General features: G+C 33.5%; 1 protein-coding gene across 1 annotated transcript in view; it reads right to left on the bottom strand.

Annotated features, from left to right (window-relative positions):
- LOC114342566 (protein arginine N-methyltransferase 9) overlaps positions 1 to 19,890 on the bottom strand; it is a 39,886-nt gene extending 19,996 nt beyond the window's left edge. The window contains exon 1 of the mRNA XM_028293385.2: positions 19,405 to 19,890. Within this exon, the coding sequence (XP_028149186.1) occupies positions 19,405 to 19,727 (323 nt within the window). The 5' untranslated portion in view covers positions 19,728 to 19,890. The remainder of the gene's footprint in view (positions 1 to 19,404) is intronic.
- Positions 19,891 to 20,831: the final 941 nt, after the last annotated feature.

Here is a 20,831-nt window from a genome sequence, read left to right as displayed (position 1 = left end):
AATTTAGATTTTTTAGTTTTTGATATTCAAGTACGCCCTCTAGCGGTGGACCTACAATTATGAAAATAATTTCCAGGCTTTTCCTGAGGCAACTTTTGTTATAAATATTTTTTCTCAAAGCTGTACTATAAACGGTTCCTGAAATATGGCCGAGGGCCATTCTTATTGTTATTGGGACACCCGGTACATTATTAAGATGATTCGATCGCAAATTATTTCGATTACTAAAACAAATAGATAACAGCTGTGTTGCACTTTTTCTTAAACAGGTTAGCAATACAAAAACGCCAAGGCCAACGCCATGACTAATATGATAATAAAAATAGTTCTTATGTTTCTATAGAGAATGTTCTTTATCAGTGTTAAAACACTTTTCAAGATAAATATTCAAGACATGAAAAATATTAGTTACATTTAAGTGGAATACCTAATATAAATGAAAATATTAATCTGTTTAAAGTAGGTCGTATTATACAATTATCACATCAAAATTGATACCTTTTTTCGGATTCAGTTCAAAAGGTTGTAAAAAATATATTTATACATAAATAGATATACATATTTATATGTAGGTATGTATATTAGTGAATTCTCCCTTAAAGGACAATATATAAAAAGCAACGTGAATCAGTTATTTTTATTTGCCCAGTATTTAAGCAATTTGCCCAGTAGGTATTTCAGAATGGGAAGAATATTACAAATCACTATTTACCGAATCAAGATCACATTGCGAAATAAATTATACACTGACATTATACATTGAAGAACCTTAAGAGAAATGAAAAACGGGAAAGCCATCGGAACTAGAATTGTTGGCGGAAATCAAGGATATAAAAAAATCGAAGAATTTAAATACCTAGGGACCTGGACCTGCATGAAGAAAGGCGGACCTGGTTCAATCGTTCACGACATTGGAAGCAGCAGCAAAAATAATGGGGCTAACCGTTAACACCAATAAAAAGTATAAGGTCACAAATAATAATCAAGTAGCAAAACTCGAAGATCTAACGGTTGGAACATATACTTTCGAAGGAGTCAGACAGTTCATATATCTAGGCTCACAAATCAACCAAAGTAATACAGTAACTGCTGAAATTAACAGACGTATATATCTAGCACTTCTAAAACACGGAACACCAAAACTAATAAGGTATCTTAAAGTGCTATTCACAAGATACTTGAACAGGCCCTGATATTCCACTTACGTAAGCTCGTCCGATTGGCGCACGACGTCAGCAACAGAGTAAAGCATAATCCCGTCTACGCGTTCGTGATACGAACACGAATGAAATTTCAGAATAGTAAAAATGAATGAATTATGACTAAAAGAAACTAAGTGACTTTATAGTTTAGAGGAAAATTATTAAACTATTTCCTTTTATTTAAATAGATTTTCAGTTATTTGCAAAGTTCCCAGTCTCTTGATTATATTGGTATCCGGAAAATAAAAATATCCATATAATCGATATTTAATAAAATTATAATATTTCGTTAGTTGGCAAAAATTGATTAGTGGCCTACACATTAGTAAATATAATTTTTACCAAGGGGAAGAGAAATTCCAAAAATTGAAACCATAAATTTAATGGATTGATAAAAAAACCAAATTTTTACTTTTTAAGTAATGTATTTCATCAGATTTAAGTGAGAGGCTTGGAAAAGACAAAAATAAGTTTTATAGTTTTCATGCCATGCACTTTATTCAAATTTTGTGCTTGTGAAATAGTACATACAGCATCTATGCAGCAGTTTTTATAATTTCTCTTTTACACAATGTCAGGTTGTTAAGAGACTTGTTTAATTCTTTAATTCGGAAGTACATCTGAGACCTAAAAAATAACTTCTTCGCTTTATTACAACAGTCTACAGGTACACTTTTGGACATATGGTTTTCTAAATAATTTTTAGTTACCAAAATGGAATCACCATTTGTGGAACGAAGTTGCTCAATATATGACAAGAAAGTGTCTGATGGTTTACATAAACCACACTCACTCAAATGATCAACCCACGTGTACGTTGAAACATCTTCGGATTGAATACTGGAGTCCTTCAATTTATGGCAGATATAACCAGTCAAATTCTCCAAACCATCATACTCGAGGTCATTAATGTTTTTTCATTCTGACTCTCATTGAAAACTTGAAAATCCACAACTGTTTCGTTGTTAGAATCCAGCCTTTGGATCAATTGTCCAGAAATTGGTAAATCTGGGGTGTCGTTTGTTTAAACGTTAGAAAATTCGTTCCGTTGTCTTTCCTACCCGTATGTAACTTTTATAAAACATAATAAAGCTTTTTGTAAACACTTTAATTTTGATGGGTTTTCCCCGAAAAGAGCTTCATTTTTTGGTAATATCACGTTGAAATTTTTGATTTGGAATTTGAAGGATAAGAGCGTCTTTTTTATGAGCTACAAATTTACTTTTACTGGTTCTATAGACTAAGAATATACCATTTTTTCGTTTTTTTATATGTTACATTTTTTCCAAGAATATTCTTTTCGATAAAATACTTACTTTTTGAATATTTGCGAAAAAACGCCTGAAAACGTGTTTTTTTTTTTATTGAAAAGTAAATATTTTTAGTCGCAAGTGACGCTAGTACTACTGAATTAACCTAGTACCTAGTACCAAGTTAAAAAACTCTATAGAACAAAAGTTGCTTAAAGTTAGTCAGTTTATCTGTTTCCGGACTTATTTTAAACTTATATTTTTTTCACCCTCCAAGTAAAAACAATCAACGGCACAAGTTCAACTTTGAAGTGGAGGATGAGTAGAACCTAAATCCAAATTTTCATGCAATTAGGAGTTGACCCTGAAAATTATGTGTGTTTTTTATGTTTTAAATCATTTTGCTTAATAGCTATTTGTATAACAAGGGAGGAAAGTGCTACTTTTCCTCCCGAGAATGAAGTTTACTGCCCGACGCGTAGCGGAGGGCAGTAATCATTCAAGGGAGGAAAAGGCACTTTACTCCCATGTTATACATATGGTTTTTCCACCTTCCTCAAATAACAAGTCATTTTTTCATTTTTACTTTATTTATTTATGTAACTAACCAACAAAATTTGTTAGAACTAAAACTAATAAGTAGGTACAATATAACTGTCAACTGTCAATAATATAAGTCAAATTATTAATGTAAACATTGTTAAATCAGAATAACAATTTACTGTTTTTTACCATTCTGCAAAATACAGAGTGTTTTTAAATAAACGTTAAAATGTATAGATACTTACGTAATAGAAAATAGAGATTGTACAGGGCGTCAATAAGTTATATTTCATGAATGAAATACCATGACGTCACTTTTACTTTTCCTCCCTAGGGAGGAAAAATATTTTCCTCCCTAGGGAGGAAAAGTACAACTTTGCTCCCTACAATCAGGTCCGGAAAAGTATACTTTCGGTAGAGGTAGGTGGAATAGCTATTTGTATAACAAGGGAGGAAAGTGCAACTTTTCCTCCCGAGAATGAAGTTTACTGCCCGACGCGTAGCGGAGGGCAGTAATCATTCAAGGGAGGAAAAGGCACTTTACTCCCATGTTATACATATGGTTTTTCCACCTTCCTCAAATAACAAGTAATTTTGTCATTTTTACTTAATTTATTTATGTAACTAACCAACAAAATTTATTAGAACTAAAACAACAAGTAGGTACAATATAACTGTCAGCTGTCAAATATAAGTCAAATTATTAATGTAAACATTGTTAAATCAAAATAACAATTTACTGTTTTTTACCATTCTGCAAAATATAGGATGTTTTATAAATAAACGTTAAAATGTATAGATACTCCGTAATAGAAAATAGATATTATACAGGGCGTCAGTAAGTTATATTTCATGAATGAAATATTATGACGTCACTTTTACTTTTCCTCCCTAGGGAGGAAAAATATTTTCCTCCCTAGGGAGGAAAAGTACAACTTTGCTCCCTACAATCAGGTCCGGAAAAGTATACTTTCGGTAGAGGTAGGTGGAAAAAACTATTTTTTAACTATCAAATAATTACATATTGAGTTATTTTATTTTTTTAATTTTAATAATTATAAAAATTTGTACCTTTTTGTAATGTATTTTTTAAAACAAGCAATCATTTAAATTTAAATAATTTTGTAACAATTTGTATTATTTAAGAATATTAATGTATATTTTTAAAATATTGTATTGCAAATTATCATTATTAAATGGTTATTATTTGTGAAGTATTCTTTTTCTTTTTTCACACCCTTATGTATGTATAGTCCGTCCGCTATAACTTTTCCCATGCGGTATGATTCATTTCAATCAAATTAAGTCAAAACATAAATTGAAACGAACGTCGATGTGTATATACATTTTGAATACTGTATACTATGTATATACTACACACATCGGCGTACGTTTCACTTTTTGTTTTGACTTAATTTGATTGAAAATGAATCGTACCGCATGGGAAAAGTTATAGCGGACGGACTATAACAAAACTAAGGGACTTTCTGAAAGGTAAATCTAAATAGTTATAGTTAAAGAGGGTAGTAGATATAGTTTATACACAATAAATTCAAAATATTTAAAAGAAAACCACGGTAGACGTTGAAGACACGAAAGAAGCGATACAGTTACATAAAGAATTCGAGATAACTCTGTTGCTGCCGTCATTGACTCCGCCCACTATGCGCATTATCTTATCTTCTGTGTCTGTATATCGTGATACTTGAATGGGGAAGAAATCCCGAATAGTTAGAAAGAAGCATGGATTACTCCAATTCACAAAAAAGGTCCAAAAGATATCTGCGGAAACTACAGGTGTATCTCGGTCACTAGTACCTACCTTTAGCAGGCTGGTAAAATCTTAAAAAACATGACTGAGCAAGAATACGAACCTCATGAAATTGAACAGCAAGCAGGTTTTAGAGCTGGAAGATCTTGCGTAGACCACATATTTACCATAACACAACTTAATGAAAAGAAAGTTGCAAGAACCAGGTAATACATCTTTTATTTGTGGATCTCAGAAAAGCATATGACACGATTATTTTTTACTCTTAATCTTTTCTGTTCTTTGACTCTACAAGATATGCCTCTTTATCAACCATTAGATTATTTCCTTGCTCTGGATTTAGTTCATTCTTTAGCCTAGCAATAAACAAATCACAAATGTCACAACTGTCTGTACCACGTAATTTAAAGGAAATGTTTTTGTTTGTTAAACACATCATTAAACACGAGAACAGAGGCGTAAACAGGGGGGTTTTGTAACCCATTGGGATGTACGTTGAGCTCTATATGCTTAACACCATTACTATTCCATACCCCACAGCGACACTCCAGTAGTTATAACCCCCGCCCTTAGGATCATCCTGGTGACGCCGTTGCACGAGAATGATCTTTGTACTGAATTATCAGTTGTATTTCCTAATTATAATTACTTATTAACTGCATATACAGGGTGTTTCATTAATAATTGTCCATATAGTAACTGGAGAGACCTTAGCACAAAATACGAAGATTTAACCTAAAACACTTAAATAAAATGTGGTCCCTTACTGAGTTACAGGGTGTTTTATTTAAAAATTTAAAAACTATTTTTGCTCAGCATTTTAAAAATACTCGACGTATCCTTTTCATACTTAGCAGAAAGTATAGGTACTGTACAAACTACTAAATTACGTTAAAAAAATGTTTCTGGCTATTACCAGAGGCGTACGACGGGGGAAGTGAATGGTTGACCCTTTCCAAGTTCTACGCTACTGGCGGAATTGCTATTTTAGTTCAATTTTTGGATTCTCCAATACTTTCCATAAAAATAATATACTCTTCATTCGTAACGATAAAGTCATTAGTTTTCGAGATATTTGAAGTTAAAAATGAAACGACACGGTTATTTTGATTAATGTATTGTGTCGCTTCATTTTTAATTTCAAATATCTCGAAAATTAATCATTTTATCGTTACGAATGAAGAGTATATTATTTACATAAAAAGTATTGGAAAATCAAAAAATTACACTAAAATAGCAATTTCGTCAGTTGCGTAGAATTTGGGAAGGGTCAACCAGCCACTATCCCCTGTCGTACGCCTCTGGTAGTAGCTAGAAACGTTTATTTATCTTAATTTAGTAGGGTGTACCGTGCCGACACTTTCTGCCAAGTATGATAAGGATACGCCAAATAGTTTTAAAGTACTGGGTACAAATAATTTTTAAATTTTAATCATATGAATCATATAAATTAATTAATCAAAATAACTGTGTCGTTTCATATTTAACTTCAATTATCTCGAAAACTAATAACTTTATCGTTACCCATAAAGAGTATATTATTTACGTAGAAAGTATTGGAGAATCTAAAAATGGCACTAAAATAGTAATTCCTCCAGTGGCGTAGAATTTGAGAAGGGTCAACCATTCACTATCCCCTGTCGTACGCCTCTGGTAGTAGCTAGAAACGTTTGTTTATCATAATTTAGTAGGGTGTATAGTAGTCGCACTTTCTGCCAAGTATGAAAAAGATACGTCGAACAATTTTAAAATGCTGAGCAAAAATAGTTTTTAAATTTTTAGATAAAACACCCTGTAACTCAGTAAGGAACCACATTTTATTTAGGTGTTTTAGGTTAAATCTTCGTATTTTGTGCTAAGGTTTCTCCAGTTACTATATGGACAATTATTAATGAAACACCCTGTAAATAAAGTAAATTGCAAAAAGTAAACCCTATTTCTTCATGAATGGTGCTACAGCCCTATAAAAAAACCTTGACCTTCCAAGTCTATTACATCAGTCAGTTCTATCCATTGTCAACTGTTACCAGTTTGCTGCACCTATTTTTCTACCATCCTCATCTACACCATCCTTCCGTCTGACTTTTTGCCTACCCCTAGGTTGTGACATAAGGATTCTTCTAGGAGGGTTGTTCTGCTGTGATCTTGCTAGATATCCTGCCCATCTTAGTCTTTGTATTTTTATAAGAGATACCTACTATGTGTTTACCACCAAATATATGTTTATATTTGTGGCATACCTCATAGTTGTACCTCCTCCTACAAACACCATTTTCACAGATGCCACCGAATCCTCCTCTCAGGATCCTTCGTTCAAATATAAGCAGAAGGTGACTTGGAGATGGTCCATGTCTCCAATCCATATGCCAACACTGGTTGTATAAGGGTTTTGTATATGGTTATTTTTGTTTCTTGGTTTAAGTTTCTGCTTCTCATATCTCTACTTAGTCCACAATAGCATTTGTATGACCGTCATGATTATGTAAAGCATTTTGTCATGATGTTCTCCTTGGTGATCAGGGAGCCTAAGTATGTCAATTTGTCCACCACTTCAAAAGGAGAGTTATCAACCGTGAATTGTGAAATGGTGATAGATGTTTCTGGCTCTATTATTGGGTGTTGATGCCATTATGTTAGTTTTCTCCTTATTTACTCGTAGACTCGTAGGCCCATATTTTTTGAGGCATTTTAGAAGTTGGTGTACATTTCTTGTGGCTTGCGTGTTGTGCGGGCAACTAGGTTCACATCATCTGCATATGCCAAAATTTGGGATGATTTTTATTAAAAATATTTCCTCTGTTGTCTATTCGGGAATCTCTGACGGGTGTATATCCTTGTCACAGCCCAACATGCATTTCAAACGCCTGTGATTGTCCCCTGTGTATTTCGACTTTGCAAACAACTTTCCGCATTATATCCTTAACCTATCTTATCAATTTATTGGGGATGTGGCATTCATCTATCGCTTCATACAATTTATTTCTTAGAACACTATCATGTACGTATGTATAGCATTAACAGGTCTTTTAAGCCCACTGCTGGATGGATAATTTCCATTGTTTTCCAAGCTGTCTGCTTTCAATCTATGATGCTTAACTCACTGATATCTTCCATTACTGCATCTCTGCATTTCCTTCTTGGTCTTCCTCTCCTCCTTTTTTTGCCTTCGGTGCTCTCCAACCAATATTCTTGACTTGTCTGCCTTCCTGCATTCTTTCTAGATGACCCAGCCATTCTAGTCTGCGTGTTCTCACAATTTTTGATATCAGCGTGTTAGCATACAGTTGGTACACTTCTTTGTTTGTTCATCTTCTCCATTCTCCCTCAACTACTTTTCCGCCAAATATTCTGCGAAGTATCTTTCTTTCCCAGGCTTCCACTCTATTCTATATGGTTTTATTCATAATCCACGTCTCGGCCCCGTATAGCATTGTGGGTCTAATTATCGTTTTGTATACTCTTATTTTTGTGTTAAGTGATATAGCCCCTGCGCACCTACTGCTCTTGGTCAGCCTTAACTGGATTTCTGTTTCTTCCTTACATGTCTGACCGATAACTGTACCCAAATACATATATTTGTCCACCCTCTCAAATTCTACCTCTGATCCATCCTCTACCTAGGACTTAAACTGTCCCCTGCTGTTTCCTTCTTTTTTCCTAGTAATTTCCATGTACTTGGATTTATTGATATTCACTTTCAGTCCGATCTTAGCGCTAGCCAGAAACAGTATCTTTGCTTGCCAATTCTTCTCCACTTCGTGCAATAAGAACCACATCATCAGCAGGACACTATCATAGACCGATTTCAAATCTACGAAAATATGGTATATTTATGTTGATATTGAACTCATTGGTTTTTTCCAGTATTTGCCTTAGCACAAAGACTGTCGAAGTCTGTTGTTGATCGACCAGACCTAAAACCACTTTGATATTCGCCAAGAAGCTCCTCTGAATATGCACTTAGGCGACCATATAATATACTCTAAAATATTTTGTATGCTGTATTAAGGAGGGTTATTCCCCTATAGTTTCTACATTCCAATTGATCACCCTTTTTGTGTAGTGGGCAAACTCTTCTGGGATTTGTTCCTCATTCCAGGCTCTCAGTATTATTTTATATATTTGATTAGTACTGAATTTGGTTATTAAAATGGTAATATAAATGGACTATAGAGGCCTGCATTAATTTAATAGACAATTATAAACAACATACAGCTCCTGGGGCAAACCATGCCTGGTGAGAGAAATCCTCTCTGCATAAAGTTTAGGTAGGTGTACGACGGACGACAACATTTTTGTTATCAGCCATAGTTCGTTCCAGGAGCTGTACCTACATGTGTTTGCACATTATACATGCAGAGAAGCTAAACATGATGCCTGGTCCAAGATTTGTAGCAGTATAAACTGTGAAAATATAGAAGAGGCAAAACAAAAAATAAGAAATTTGTAAGGTTTTACAGAGAGAGGAAGAATTACGGAGCAGGTGCCTCTTTCGTCGTGCATAATAAACAAATGTGGCTTCAGTGGATACATGATGATGCATCTAGTCGCAAATATGTGCAACAAACTCCAACATTGGTACAACACAGTTGCTTGGGTGGAGGCACTTTGTTACAAAAATGTGAAACTTAATTCAACCTACTTCAACATTATAAAACACAAAAGTTGAGGTATCCCAAGTAGCACAATAAAAACATTTTAGTTTTATTTTAGGTTTATAAAGGTTTTATTGGGGTAAATAAGAAGATAATGGTTTTAAAGTTACCTTGTAGATATACTGCCAGAACTTTAAAACTGTTAAGCATTTGTCACTAGTTTTAAAGTATCTAATAAGAGTATCAAATAAGACTAATTAATCATAATAGATAATTTGTGTTATTGTAGTTTTAAAATGGATTATTCTCAGTTCACTTTAAAACTAACCAGTTTTATAAAGAACTTCCGGACTGTTTGGTTTTATTAGATTCTTGTTTGTTACATTTTAGTTTTAAAGCAGTTTTAAAGATTCTCCTAATATGACTAATAAAACCTATTATTAAAACTACTTGATCTCAAGACTATTATGTCAGTAAAACATATGCCTTAAAACTATTTTTGTAGTTGTCTTTAAAGTTGCTTTCTTAAAAGCAATTAGTATGCTATATTAAAACCAAACGCTCTTAACTGAATCAATTTGGTTATCATATAGACTAAACTATGCTTCTTATTAGAAACACTAAAACTAAACCCATCCCCTCTTCTTTCATGTCCAAAATGGTCATTCATTTGTTTTAGAGCGAAACAGTGGTGTAGCAGTGGCGGCTGGTCTGTAAGTGAAGGGGGAGGTCATATCCGGTGGTTCAAGATTTTTTTGGAAAAACAAGACCTACAAATCCCATTTTAAATAATTTCTTATTCCATCATCTGTATTGGTTTCTTATAACTTATTTTGCAATATGCTGTTTAAATTTAAGCGGATCTTTATTTGACAAGTAAATATGAAATAAGTAAAAGGAACAAGTCCTCATTACTAATTGTCAAATAAATCAGATAAATAGTATGATATAATATGTAATTATAACAGCCAGAATATCAACAAACTACTTAAACTCAAAACCTAAAATAAATAAAAACTTACATTTTTATGCGGATTTAAAAAGTAAATCGATTCTTCTGGCCTTAGATTTTGAGAAATGATCGATCACTTGCTCGTTGAAATTTGTGATCGTTCGAATACCTACCGCTTAACAACGAAAACGGTCTACGGTCAATGACCACGATTTAGTACCAACTTGCATATAAGTATTTATCGTGAAAGTTCGGATTCAAAGTGCTGTATTCTCACAGTGAGGTCAAATAAATTTCTTGACCATCGTGAATGTTCGTATTTAGCTGTTTAAGAGTAATATTGCGGTAGTTTCAGTCAAAGATAAATTTGGCTATTCGGTACCGTCAAACAGCTCGTATTTCATGTTTATTTATCGGTAATCTTTTGGCGGCATCTTTGTCGCTATATTTTACAACAACAAAATGACTGAAAAGTCAATACAATAAAAGCAAAATTTAACTTTGAACGATACTGTTGTATTCCGAACATTTTTAATACAGAAAATTTTCTTTTTTTAAGGAAATAATTACATTATAATCGTTTGATTGTACACTTCGCGTAAAAAAAACTGGTACACTTTTTTTTCCCAATGTAAACCTGTGTTCAGACTGGACACTGGCTCGTGAATCACGGCGTTGTTGCCAGCACAGATAATGGAATTGCACTAAATCTAAATACAAAAAATAACGTTCAAAAATTATGATGGTGAATCGTAAAACGGGCCATAGGTAACTCAATGTAAAATTCTAAACTATTAAATTCCTGCTTCCCTAATCACTTTACAACAAAAATCATGAGAAGCTATTTGTATGGGATTAAAATCTGTATTAAAAACAAAAGCTAAAATTGTTCTAGGATTTAAACACATTCCAACATTTTGAAAAATACCTACATTTGCCACAGTAGGCAGTGTGTAAAAGTTAGGCCCACGTTATTATTTACCTTATTGTTCGCACACTATTGACTGAATAAAACATCTTTATTATTATTACTTTCTCCTCAACTGAGGCTATCTTATCAATTTTATTATTTTTTTAAACAAGAAATGATAAAATAAAAATTTTGACAGTTCAAATTGTCAATATTTATAATAACTTTACTGTGACGGAACGCAACCGATACACATTATGGTAATGTGTGTGGCCTAACTTTGGCGTATTTCTGTGAAAAATTCTTATTATATTTCTCATGATTCGAAAAAAAAATGAATGCATAATAAAACACATTGAACATTTTTGACAGGCGACATTTTCCACCTATGTGCTTAATATTTCAGCAGTTTCGAATTTTATTGTAATACATAATATTTAAAGGCCCCGTCTCACCATCAAATAATTGACAGTTATTTGATCAAACTTGACAGTTAGTGACACAAAGTGACAGTTAGTATGTATAGTTTGTGTCACTAGTCAAGTTTGACTGTCAAGTTTGATCAAATAACTGTCAATTATTTGATGGTGAGACGGGGCCTTAAGTTTCACAATTGTTCACTGTAAAAGTGATTCATTTTGTATTAATTTCAAATTTTAATTTTTCCAGTGTGTTTTATTTATTAGTATCCCACAACTTTACGAGAAACCCTTCACATTTCTCGATTTTAGATTAAACATAATAATTGAATGTCATGTCTAGAGTTATTATCTGTCATTCATATCATATCTGTCATAAATTATAATAGAACACGAATTAATTTATGGGTACTTAATTGAGATGATGGAACTTTACAAAATTAATAAGAGAATTTTTTAGGATGCATGTTTAAATAAATTTGACAAAATCGAGAATGCTCGATGTTGTTTTAATTTTTAGTAAACCTACTAAAAATTTGCGGTCTGCCGCACAGCCCTGCTTTTACCTGGTTTGATATAATATTTTAGTTGAACTGGCAACGTTGCCTAGAAATAAGAATGACATATGTGACAAGACCAATTTACACAACTAGAAAAACACGATTTTCGGTTATAAGACACCAGTTTTTTTTGACGCGAAGTGTACAATTATTACAGGGAGGTCATTGACCAATTGACCTAAAGGGATAACCGCCACTGTGGTGTAGTGTGTTGTAAAAAGTGGAATTACAGTTAGTATGGAAGAAATATGTCGCAAGTACATAAAATATAAACGAACTGGTCATTTTAAAAGAAAAATACAACACACACACAGCACTATGACGCGCGACGACTCGGTTTTAGGTTAGATTCACATTAAAACTGAGTGGCATTATTGACAGCAGCATTAAAACTAAAGGGTTTTAAGGCTGTTTTATCGGTGCACCAAAACCTAGGGACAGTGTTTTCTCTGTTATTTACCGACAGAATGTCTCGAAATTTGGACACGTTGTTCGAAATTATGTTGCCTTTAAAATGATGGTTTTACTTTTTTTATTTTTTTGAAAATTCTGTTGAAAAATTAGATTATAATGTTTAACGTTCTATTATAACCAAACTTTTTACTCCCATCACTTGAAAGAGTTTTTTTTTCTGTAATCGTTGATTCTTTTTTCACCTTTCTGTGTCCAGTAATAATCGAGAAAAGCGTGTTCCAACTTTGAAGAAAATTTGCTAAAAATATTGAAATCTAATAATGAAACGAGTTACGCAGCATTGGCGCTTAGTTTCATCGTTATCGCCTTCGTGACGACAAATCTCATGAACGTACGGTCAGTCGGTCAGTTCGCTTGAATTATTAGAATCCATTTCCAGTTATTCATTCTTGTATTTTCTTCATCAACTTGCTTCTTAGTGTTTACAGTTTACAGTATTCTTATTACAGTATTATTTTGAAAACATTAAACTTATTTAGTCTACGGGTATTTTAAGTACATAATATATTATTAGTTTAGTGGTATAAGTTACAAGTTCTTTAGTTTACACGTATTTTTAAGTATTACATTAGTTTAGAGATATAAGTTGACAAGATAAGAAATGAGTCCCAGGGTGTATTATACTACTATCCACGATTTGTGTTTTATTCATCAATTGGATACTTTTTTTATGTAACTGCAACCTATAAATATATTAAAATAATCTATATGTTACCGGCCAAACCCGATTTCGGGACAAACTAGTTTGGCCTAGGCCAAACTACTTTGGCCTAACCGCCTAGGATAAACTAGTATGACCTAGGTCAAACTAGTTTATCATATCACGCGTAGGCTAAACTAGTTTATCCTGATATAAATAAACACACTTCAGGCCAAACTAGTTTAGCCTAGGCCAAACTAGTTTATCCTGATATAATAAAGATTCATACTTCAGGATAAACTAGTACGGCCTTCTTCTTATTCTTCTTCTAGTGCCTATCCGTTTCCGATATTGGCGATCATCATGGCAATCTCTACTTTTCTCACTGCTGCTCTGAAAAGACTTTTAGTGGTTGTGTTGAACCACGTACGTAGATTTTTCAGCAAGGTGTTAAATGAAAGCTTATAATCCAAGGATGGTACTAAAAGTTAGGAATTTGACCTAGGCTGTCTGTCTGTCGGTCTGTCCGACCGCGAATATAACTGCTCCGTCACTATACCAGGTAGAATGACAAATGAGGTGTCAAATGAAAGCTTATAATCCAAGGATGGTACTAAAAGTGACAAAATTGACCTATGCTGTCTGTCTGTCGGTCCGTCCGACCGCGAATATAACTGCTCTGTCACTATACCAGGTAGAATGAAAAATGAGGTGTCAAATAAAAGCTTATAATCCAAGAATGTTACTAAAGCCCAAACTAGTTTGGCCTGAAGTGAGCGTCTAGAACCGGAAGTCCTAGAACAAAGGACCCCGCAGAAACTTTATGGGAAATGGCTCTCTGTCAAATGCTCTGAAACTTAGGATTGTGGTAATTCTTGATGTGTAGAACAAAAGACTCCATGGACGCGTAGCTCCAAAAAATCATAGTTCTAAGATATAAGCCTCTGAAGATATAGGTAGGTATAGAGAGGACGTTTGAGTTGGAATAAATTCATTTTCTCGAGAATGGGCGACTCTGGAGATAAATTACGAATCAGGTCAATTTTTATTTTTAAATTATAATTTTTGGCATATATATCATACTAGTGACGTCATCCATCTGGGCGTGATGACGCAATCGATGATATTTTTAAATAGTAATAGAGGTCGTGTGATAGTTCATTTGAAAGGCTATTTAATTCTCTATTCACTAATATAAACATCAACATAATCATTTATACAGGGTGCCGAATTTTTTTTTAATTAAATTAATTGAGACAAAAAGAAGAATGTATGTAATTTATTTAATTCGAAATACATTTTACTGCTGTCAGAAAACAGAAAAAAATGTTTATTTGATAAATAAATATTGTTTTTTGCTTAAATTCAATATTAAAGCTGCCACCCACCTACCTCTTAGCAGTTTGGACATTTAATTTAAGCGAAAGGCAATGTTTATTTTTCAAATTAACATTTTTTTCTGTTTTCTGACAGCAGTAAAATGTATTTTGAAATAAATAAATTATATACATTCTTCTTTTTGTCTCAATTAATTTAATTAAAAAAAAGTTTTGGCCACCCTGTATAAATAATTATGTTAATGTTTACATTAGTGAATAGAGAATTAAATTACCTTTCAAATGAGCTATCACACGACCCCTATTCCTATTTAAAAAAAATCACCGATTGCGTCATCACGCCCAGATAGATGACGTCACTAGTATGATATATACGCCAAAAAATTATTATTTAAAAATAAAAATCGATCTGATTCGTAATTTATCTCCAGAGTCTCCCATTCTCGAGAAAATGAATTTATTTCAACTCAAACGTCCTCACTGTACCTATAACTTCAGAGGCTTATATCTCAAAACTATAATTTTTTGGAGCTACGCGCTCATGAAGTCTTTTGTTCTACATATCAAGGACTACCAGAATCCAAAGTATCAGAGCATTTGACAGAGAGCCATTTCCCATAAGGTTTCTGCGGGGTCCTTTCTCACCTTTAGTACCAGCCTTGGATTCTAAGCTTTCATTTGACACCTCATTTGTCATTATATCTGGTATATTGACGGAAGAATTACATTCGCGATCGGACGGAAAGACGGACAGACAGCCTCGCTAAGATTTCTCACCTTTAATAACATCTTCGGATTAAAAGCATTTATTTGACACCTCATTTTTCATTCTACCTGGTATAGTGACGGAGCAGTTATTTTCGCGGTCGGACGGACCGACGGACAGACAGCCTAGCTCAAATTTCTCACCTTGGGTACCATCCTTGGATCATAAGCTTTCATTGGACACCTTATTTGTCATTCTACCTAGTATAGTGACGGAGCAGTTATATTCGCGGTCAGACGGACCGACGGACAGACAGCCTAGGTCAAATTTCTCACTTTTAGTACCATCCTTGGATTATAAAGGACGTAATTTGGGAATTCCCCGCATGTAAAAGTCCTTACATGTTCGTCAAATTACTTTCGACTCGGCTAAATTAGTGTAGGCTAGGCCGTACTAGGCGAAGGATTTCCTGACTGAAAAATCTACGTACGTGGTTCAACACAACCACTACAAATCTTTTCAGAGCAGCAGTGTGAAAAGTAGAGATTGCCATGATGGCCGCCAATATCCGAAACGGATAGGCACTACAAGAAGAAGAAGAAGGCCGTACTAGTTTATCCTGAAGTGTGAATCTTTATTATATCAGGATAAACTAGTTTGACCTAGGCCAAACTATGTGACAAAAATGTGATAATTCTTTTTAAAATATTATCCACGATAAAATCAATCTAACAAGGTATTCCCGACAAAACTAATTTGAATGGAGAATAATGCATTTTGTTGTCATTAAAATACTTTTCCGCCGGCGCCACTGAGTAAAGATCGAATTGTCGGTCGCACTCCCTACTTCCAATCAATTTCAAGTAGGGAGTCACGTGTGTCTGACGTCAGCAGTCTACGAAAGTAAGTGATACGCCCACTTAACATTGCAATGTGCTTCAACTGATAAAACAGCCTTAATTCCAAGGCAACCTTGCTTTTATGTAGGATATATGCTCTTGGCAAGGTATAAAATAAAACCATTTGATCTTATCAATTCTCTGTCAATGGCCCCAATAGTTTTATTTGGATTTCAGCCATATTGCTTTCTGGAGATGCTGAAAGCCATGATAGATTACAATATAAGGCTTACATAAAAATTATAAATAAGCGACTTACAGACATAAATTCGATTTATTTTAACATTTAAACATTAAAATTGTAGATAAAATTAATTTTCTTTCAAATTAATATTATTCGGATTTAAATTTTTTTATTATTTTTATTCTTTAATCGCCAAAAGTCAGAAATTTTAGGGCGCTTGATTTATTTATACCTCTTTTTGTTAACATTATCAATAAAGTTGGGTGTGCAAGTGTTTTTCTACCTTGACAGTCCGAAATAACCAAGTACTTTTTATTATTTTATGATTACAAATCGTCGTCGTCACAGCAAAAGTCACTAAGTCCAAATCAACAGATCTGAGAAAAAGAACATTTAGTGGCTTCTATCTGACAACAGAATGGTAATTTTGGACTTATGCATATTCAGTGATTTAGGCAATCATCTCTACGTACTTTCTAGGACTTCGTTATTTCTGCCGGACTATGAAAATTGATATTGTGAATCGATTAGTACAGGGACCTCAATTTTGACAAAAGTGGACTTAGTGAGTTTTGCCGTGACGACGACGAAATGCGTATGTACTTACCTATCATAACACATGTAAAAATTTGTGGGCCTATATGGAGTATATGGGGTTAAAGAATCATTTAATATGGTAAATCGTCTTTAAAAGTCTCCATTTACGAAACCTTTTTAAGTTTGCTATAAAACTGTCTGCACTTAAAGTGTCTATTAACATGGTTTTAAAAGCACCTTCACAGCAGCTTTAAAACCAGTTGCTTAAGAAAACGAGAGTTTTAAGAAGGTTTTTATTTTTGGTTTTATTGACCTCTTTCAGAGTGGGCCCCTTTATGCTGAAAGCGGTTTTATTGCAACCTAAAGGTTTACTTAAAAACCAAATGGTTTTAATTTTAGTTTTATTCTACAGTTTTAAAGTATCCTTAAAAGACTTAATAAACCCGTTCGGTGCTACTTGGGATGTTTAGTGGAGACCTACGAAGTTTAAATACTGATGGAATGGGCATGAAGCGAATTTAATGAGGTCAGGATGAGAGAGCGATGTCAGGGAACTCCTTCGATATTCGCCATCTTTCATAAACAAAAAAATTGATACCTAGTGGTAGTCAGGGTTGCCACATTTGGGTATTTTCCCACAATTTTGGAGTAATTTGAAAGTGTCTAGGGGAATTTTTCTAAGCAGATATGTTTGGGGGATTTTTGGGGTGGGGGGAATTATGGGAGATTTTAAGGGGTCACAGTAAATTAAATTTGTGAATATACATAGAACTGTATACAGTTGAGTCCGCGAGTCTTTACCCGTGCGTCATCATTTAAAGCATACGAAATAAGTCGGAAATTTACTAAACGCAACGGCAAATGGATATTATTCCGATCACGGGTTATTATAAAATTAGACGTTATTAAATAAATATAATGTCAAATTTAAGTTTTGCTTTAAAATTTTGGTGCATAATTACAGCTACATTTGAAGTAGCGTAATAAATTATTTTATTATCATTGATTAATAAATAAATAAACAATTTATAAAAAAATTCAATAACATATTTTCTTTTTGTTATTTTATTCACTTTGGCGGAACCTTAAACACAAACATTCAACTGTGTCAACTATGAGGTTAGCTTTGTATGTCGTCAAAACTTATCTTAAAATAACATAAACTTATCACAAAACTTCTAACTCCAATATAAAATTAGTTACGAAAACAACTGTTTGTATACTATAAAAAACTTCAAAATGCAAAAACTCGACAAAATAACAGCAAAAAGTTCAACAAACTGGCAGCCACAATAGTAAAACAAACCAAAACGTCAGAAATTGTACTTAAAATATGTGAAGACATCCCCAATTGTCTTTCTTTGTACCTATCTCTTTTCAATACACTGAGTCTAAATCGTTCATAAAAATAACATGTGTTTTTACTTAAATAACAGGCGGCAGCTGGTTTGTCATTAATTTAATGCGTGCAAGAGAATGATGCTAAATAAAAAGTATGTGTTTTATCTGACGAGGTATTAATGACGCACAGGTAAAGACTCGAGGACTCAACTGTATATTGGGTTTGTTCCAACACGACCGAGAACCGTCACAAAACGGTAACGCTCCTGCACAGTAAACAAAATCCATTCCAACAAAAATATGATCGTCATCAGATCGTCCTTCCCACTGTTCCAACAAGAATTGTGATCTTTCAGTGACAGTTTCGTAATGATCATTTCAGTAATCGGGCCATAATCGGGCAAATGTATGTGCTGGTTGGACTGACTTGCAAATTTTGAGCCTTTTTGCAAATCAAAAGCGGGAATCGTGATCGACTAAAAGCACACAAGCTGTCACCAACAAAAATGATAATGATAGATAAATCAGTTATGAGTCAGATAACTGTTCCAACATCGGTTTCCAAATTACCATCATGGGACGATAACTGTGCAATACAATTATGAACATGCGCACAGCAAACAAGTAGTTTTGTGACAGTTTCTGGACCGTCCAAAAGTTCATGTTGGAACAAACCTTATACTTTCATACCTATAATCGAAGATGATAGGACCTATCAATTATTTCCAGGGCCCTCTGTTGATAAGTCGTATAATTTTGGTTTACTGTTCTCTACATTTGACTACTAATTTATTAAAATGCAGCAAAATTTAAATCTGGGGGATTTAGGCTTCAATTTGAGGGAATTTCAGTTTCTAAGTGGGGGATTTATAAAATCACATCTGGCAACTCTGGTTGTAGTTGTAGCAAATTTTCCCTGACAAATTCTCTGACTCTCTAGGACCTCTCTTGGACGGGGCCATTCCATCAGTATTGACAGTTCGTTGGTGGAGACACACCTTTAGTTTATATTTTCAAAACAAGAGATAAAAATAGATATAACTTTGATTATACAAAAACAATGATAATTATGCATTTCACTTACTTAAACATGTATGCGCCCAAATTATTTAGTATGACATAATTGTCAGGAAATAGGTTTAAAGCTTGAATATAACATTTCAAGAGCTCTTCTATGTTGGATGTTTCTTCCAAAACCGCTCCCATTTTGCAAACGAGTTTTGTAAAGACAGTTTGCACTGCAGAAGTAGATTCAGCGGGATCATTTAAACTTTCAAAATACAAAACAAAGTTTTCATAGGCTTCGGCGAAATCGTTTTTTACACAAGCCTGCTTAGCTTTTTTTAGGTAATATATACTATTGTTTTTCTTTTGATAATCTCCCAAACGAGGCACTCGTCCAGCCATTATAATCTAATTATTTGCTTGTATTTGTTCTTCTTACTGTTTTAATGTAACAGTATATTTGTTTTAAGTAGCACTTATATTAGTAAAAATTAATAATTTAATACCACCGTCCATTTAAACGTCACTATTACCTTCATGATGATTAATGTGTCAGTGTGTGCAATGAAGTCAAAAGTCAAAAACAGCTGTCGTAAACTAGTATGTCAAAATGAACTTCATTTGACTGTCAAAATGAGACAGGGTTAAGACCATAGACATAATAAAGGGTAGACCAGGCAAGATATGTAAGGTGTAACACTGATAAGAGGTTTCAAGGTTAGTAAATAGTCAGGTTGTCTGGTAACTTTCCACCAATCAGCGTCGAGAATCTAAAGGCGGGAATGACGTCACCGAGAATGCTACATTCAAATTCATTCGCTTCTCTCATTGAAATGAACTCGGAAAGTAGGAATGATTGAAAATATATTTATGTATATTGAAATATGTATGAATTTAAAAAAAAAATACGTTTGGATTTTTAATGACTATTTATTTAATATATTCTTTAAAAAATGTGGGAGATACCTGCAGAGTTACAAAAATCATAGAATATAATTGCAATTAGATATTTGCAGTAAGATAGCACTACCTACTACTTAATTAAATCAGAAATAGATTCTTTCTTGTGTATATATGTGATTAAATCATTCAAATATACTAATAGGTATAATAATAATGGGTTGAATACAATTTACTTTTTACTCCTTTGATACGTGTAAAGGTGAGAAACAATCAATATAATGTGAATCTATAAGTTAATATCGCTAAATGCCCCAGCTCGAGTAGTTGTATTTCTTTTATCTCACAACTTAATCGGGACCTCTTTATGTTCTCTTGCGTTGTAATAAATGTATAAATGTAATTATAATTATTATTATATTTATTTATAATTATAATAATACTTGTAATTGCATTGATTACAACCTAACAAGAGACCCTAAAGAGGTCCCGATTAAACTCCGGTTAACTAACCCAATTCAAATAACGGCTATTTTATTAATGTTATTTATAGTATCATGAACTAACTGGCTGTTAATCGAGACATAAAGTAGGTACCGGGCCTAA

This window comes from Diabrotica virgifera, chromosome 3 (genome assembly GCF_917563875.1).
Source record: "Diabrotica virgifera virgifera chromosome 3, PGI_DIABVI_V3a".
NCBI lineage: Eukaryota > Metazoa > Arthropoda > Insecta > Coleoptera > Chrysomelidae > Diabrotica > Diabrotica virgifera.
The sequence above is the reverse complement of the archived record's forward strand: the minus strand, read 5'-3'. Positions and strand labels throughout refer to the sequence as shown.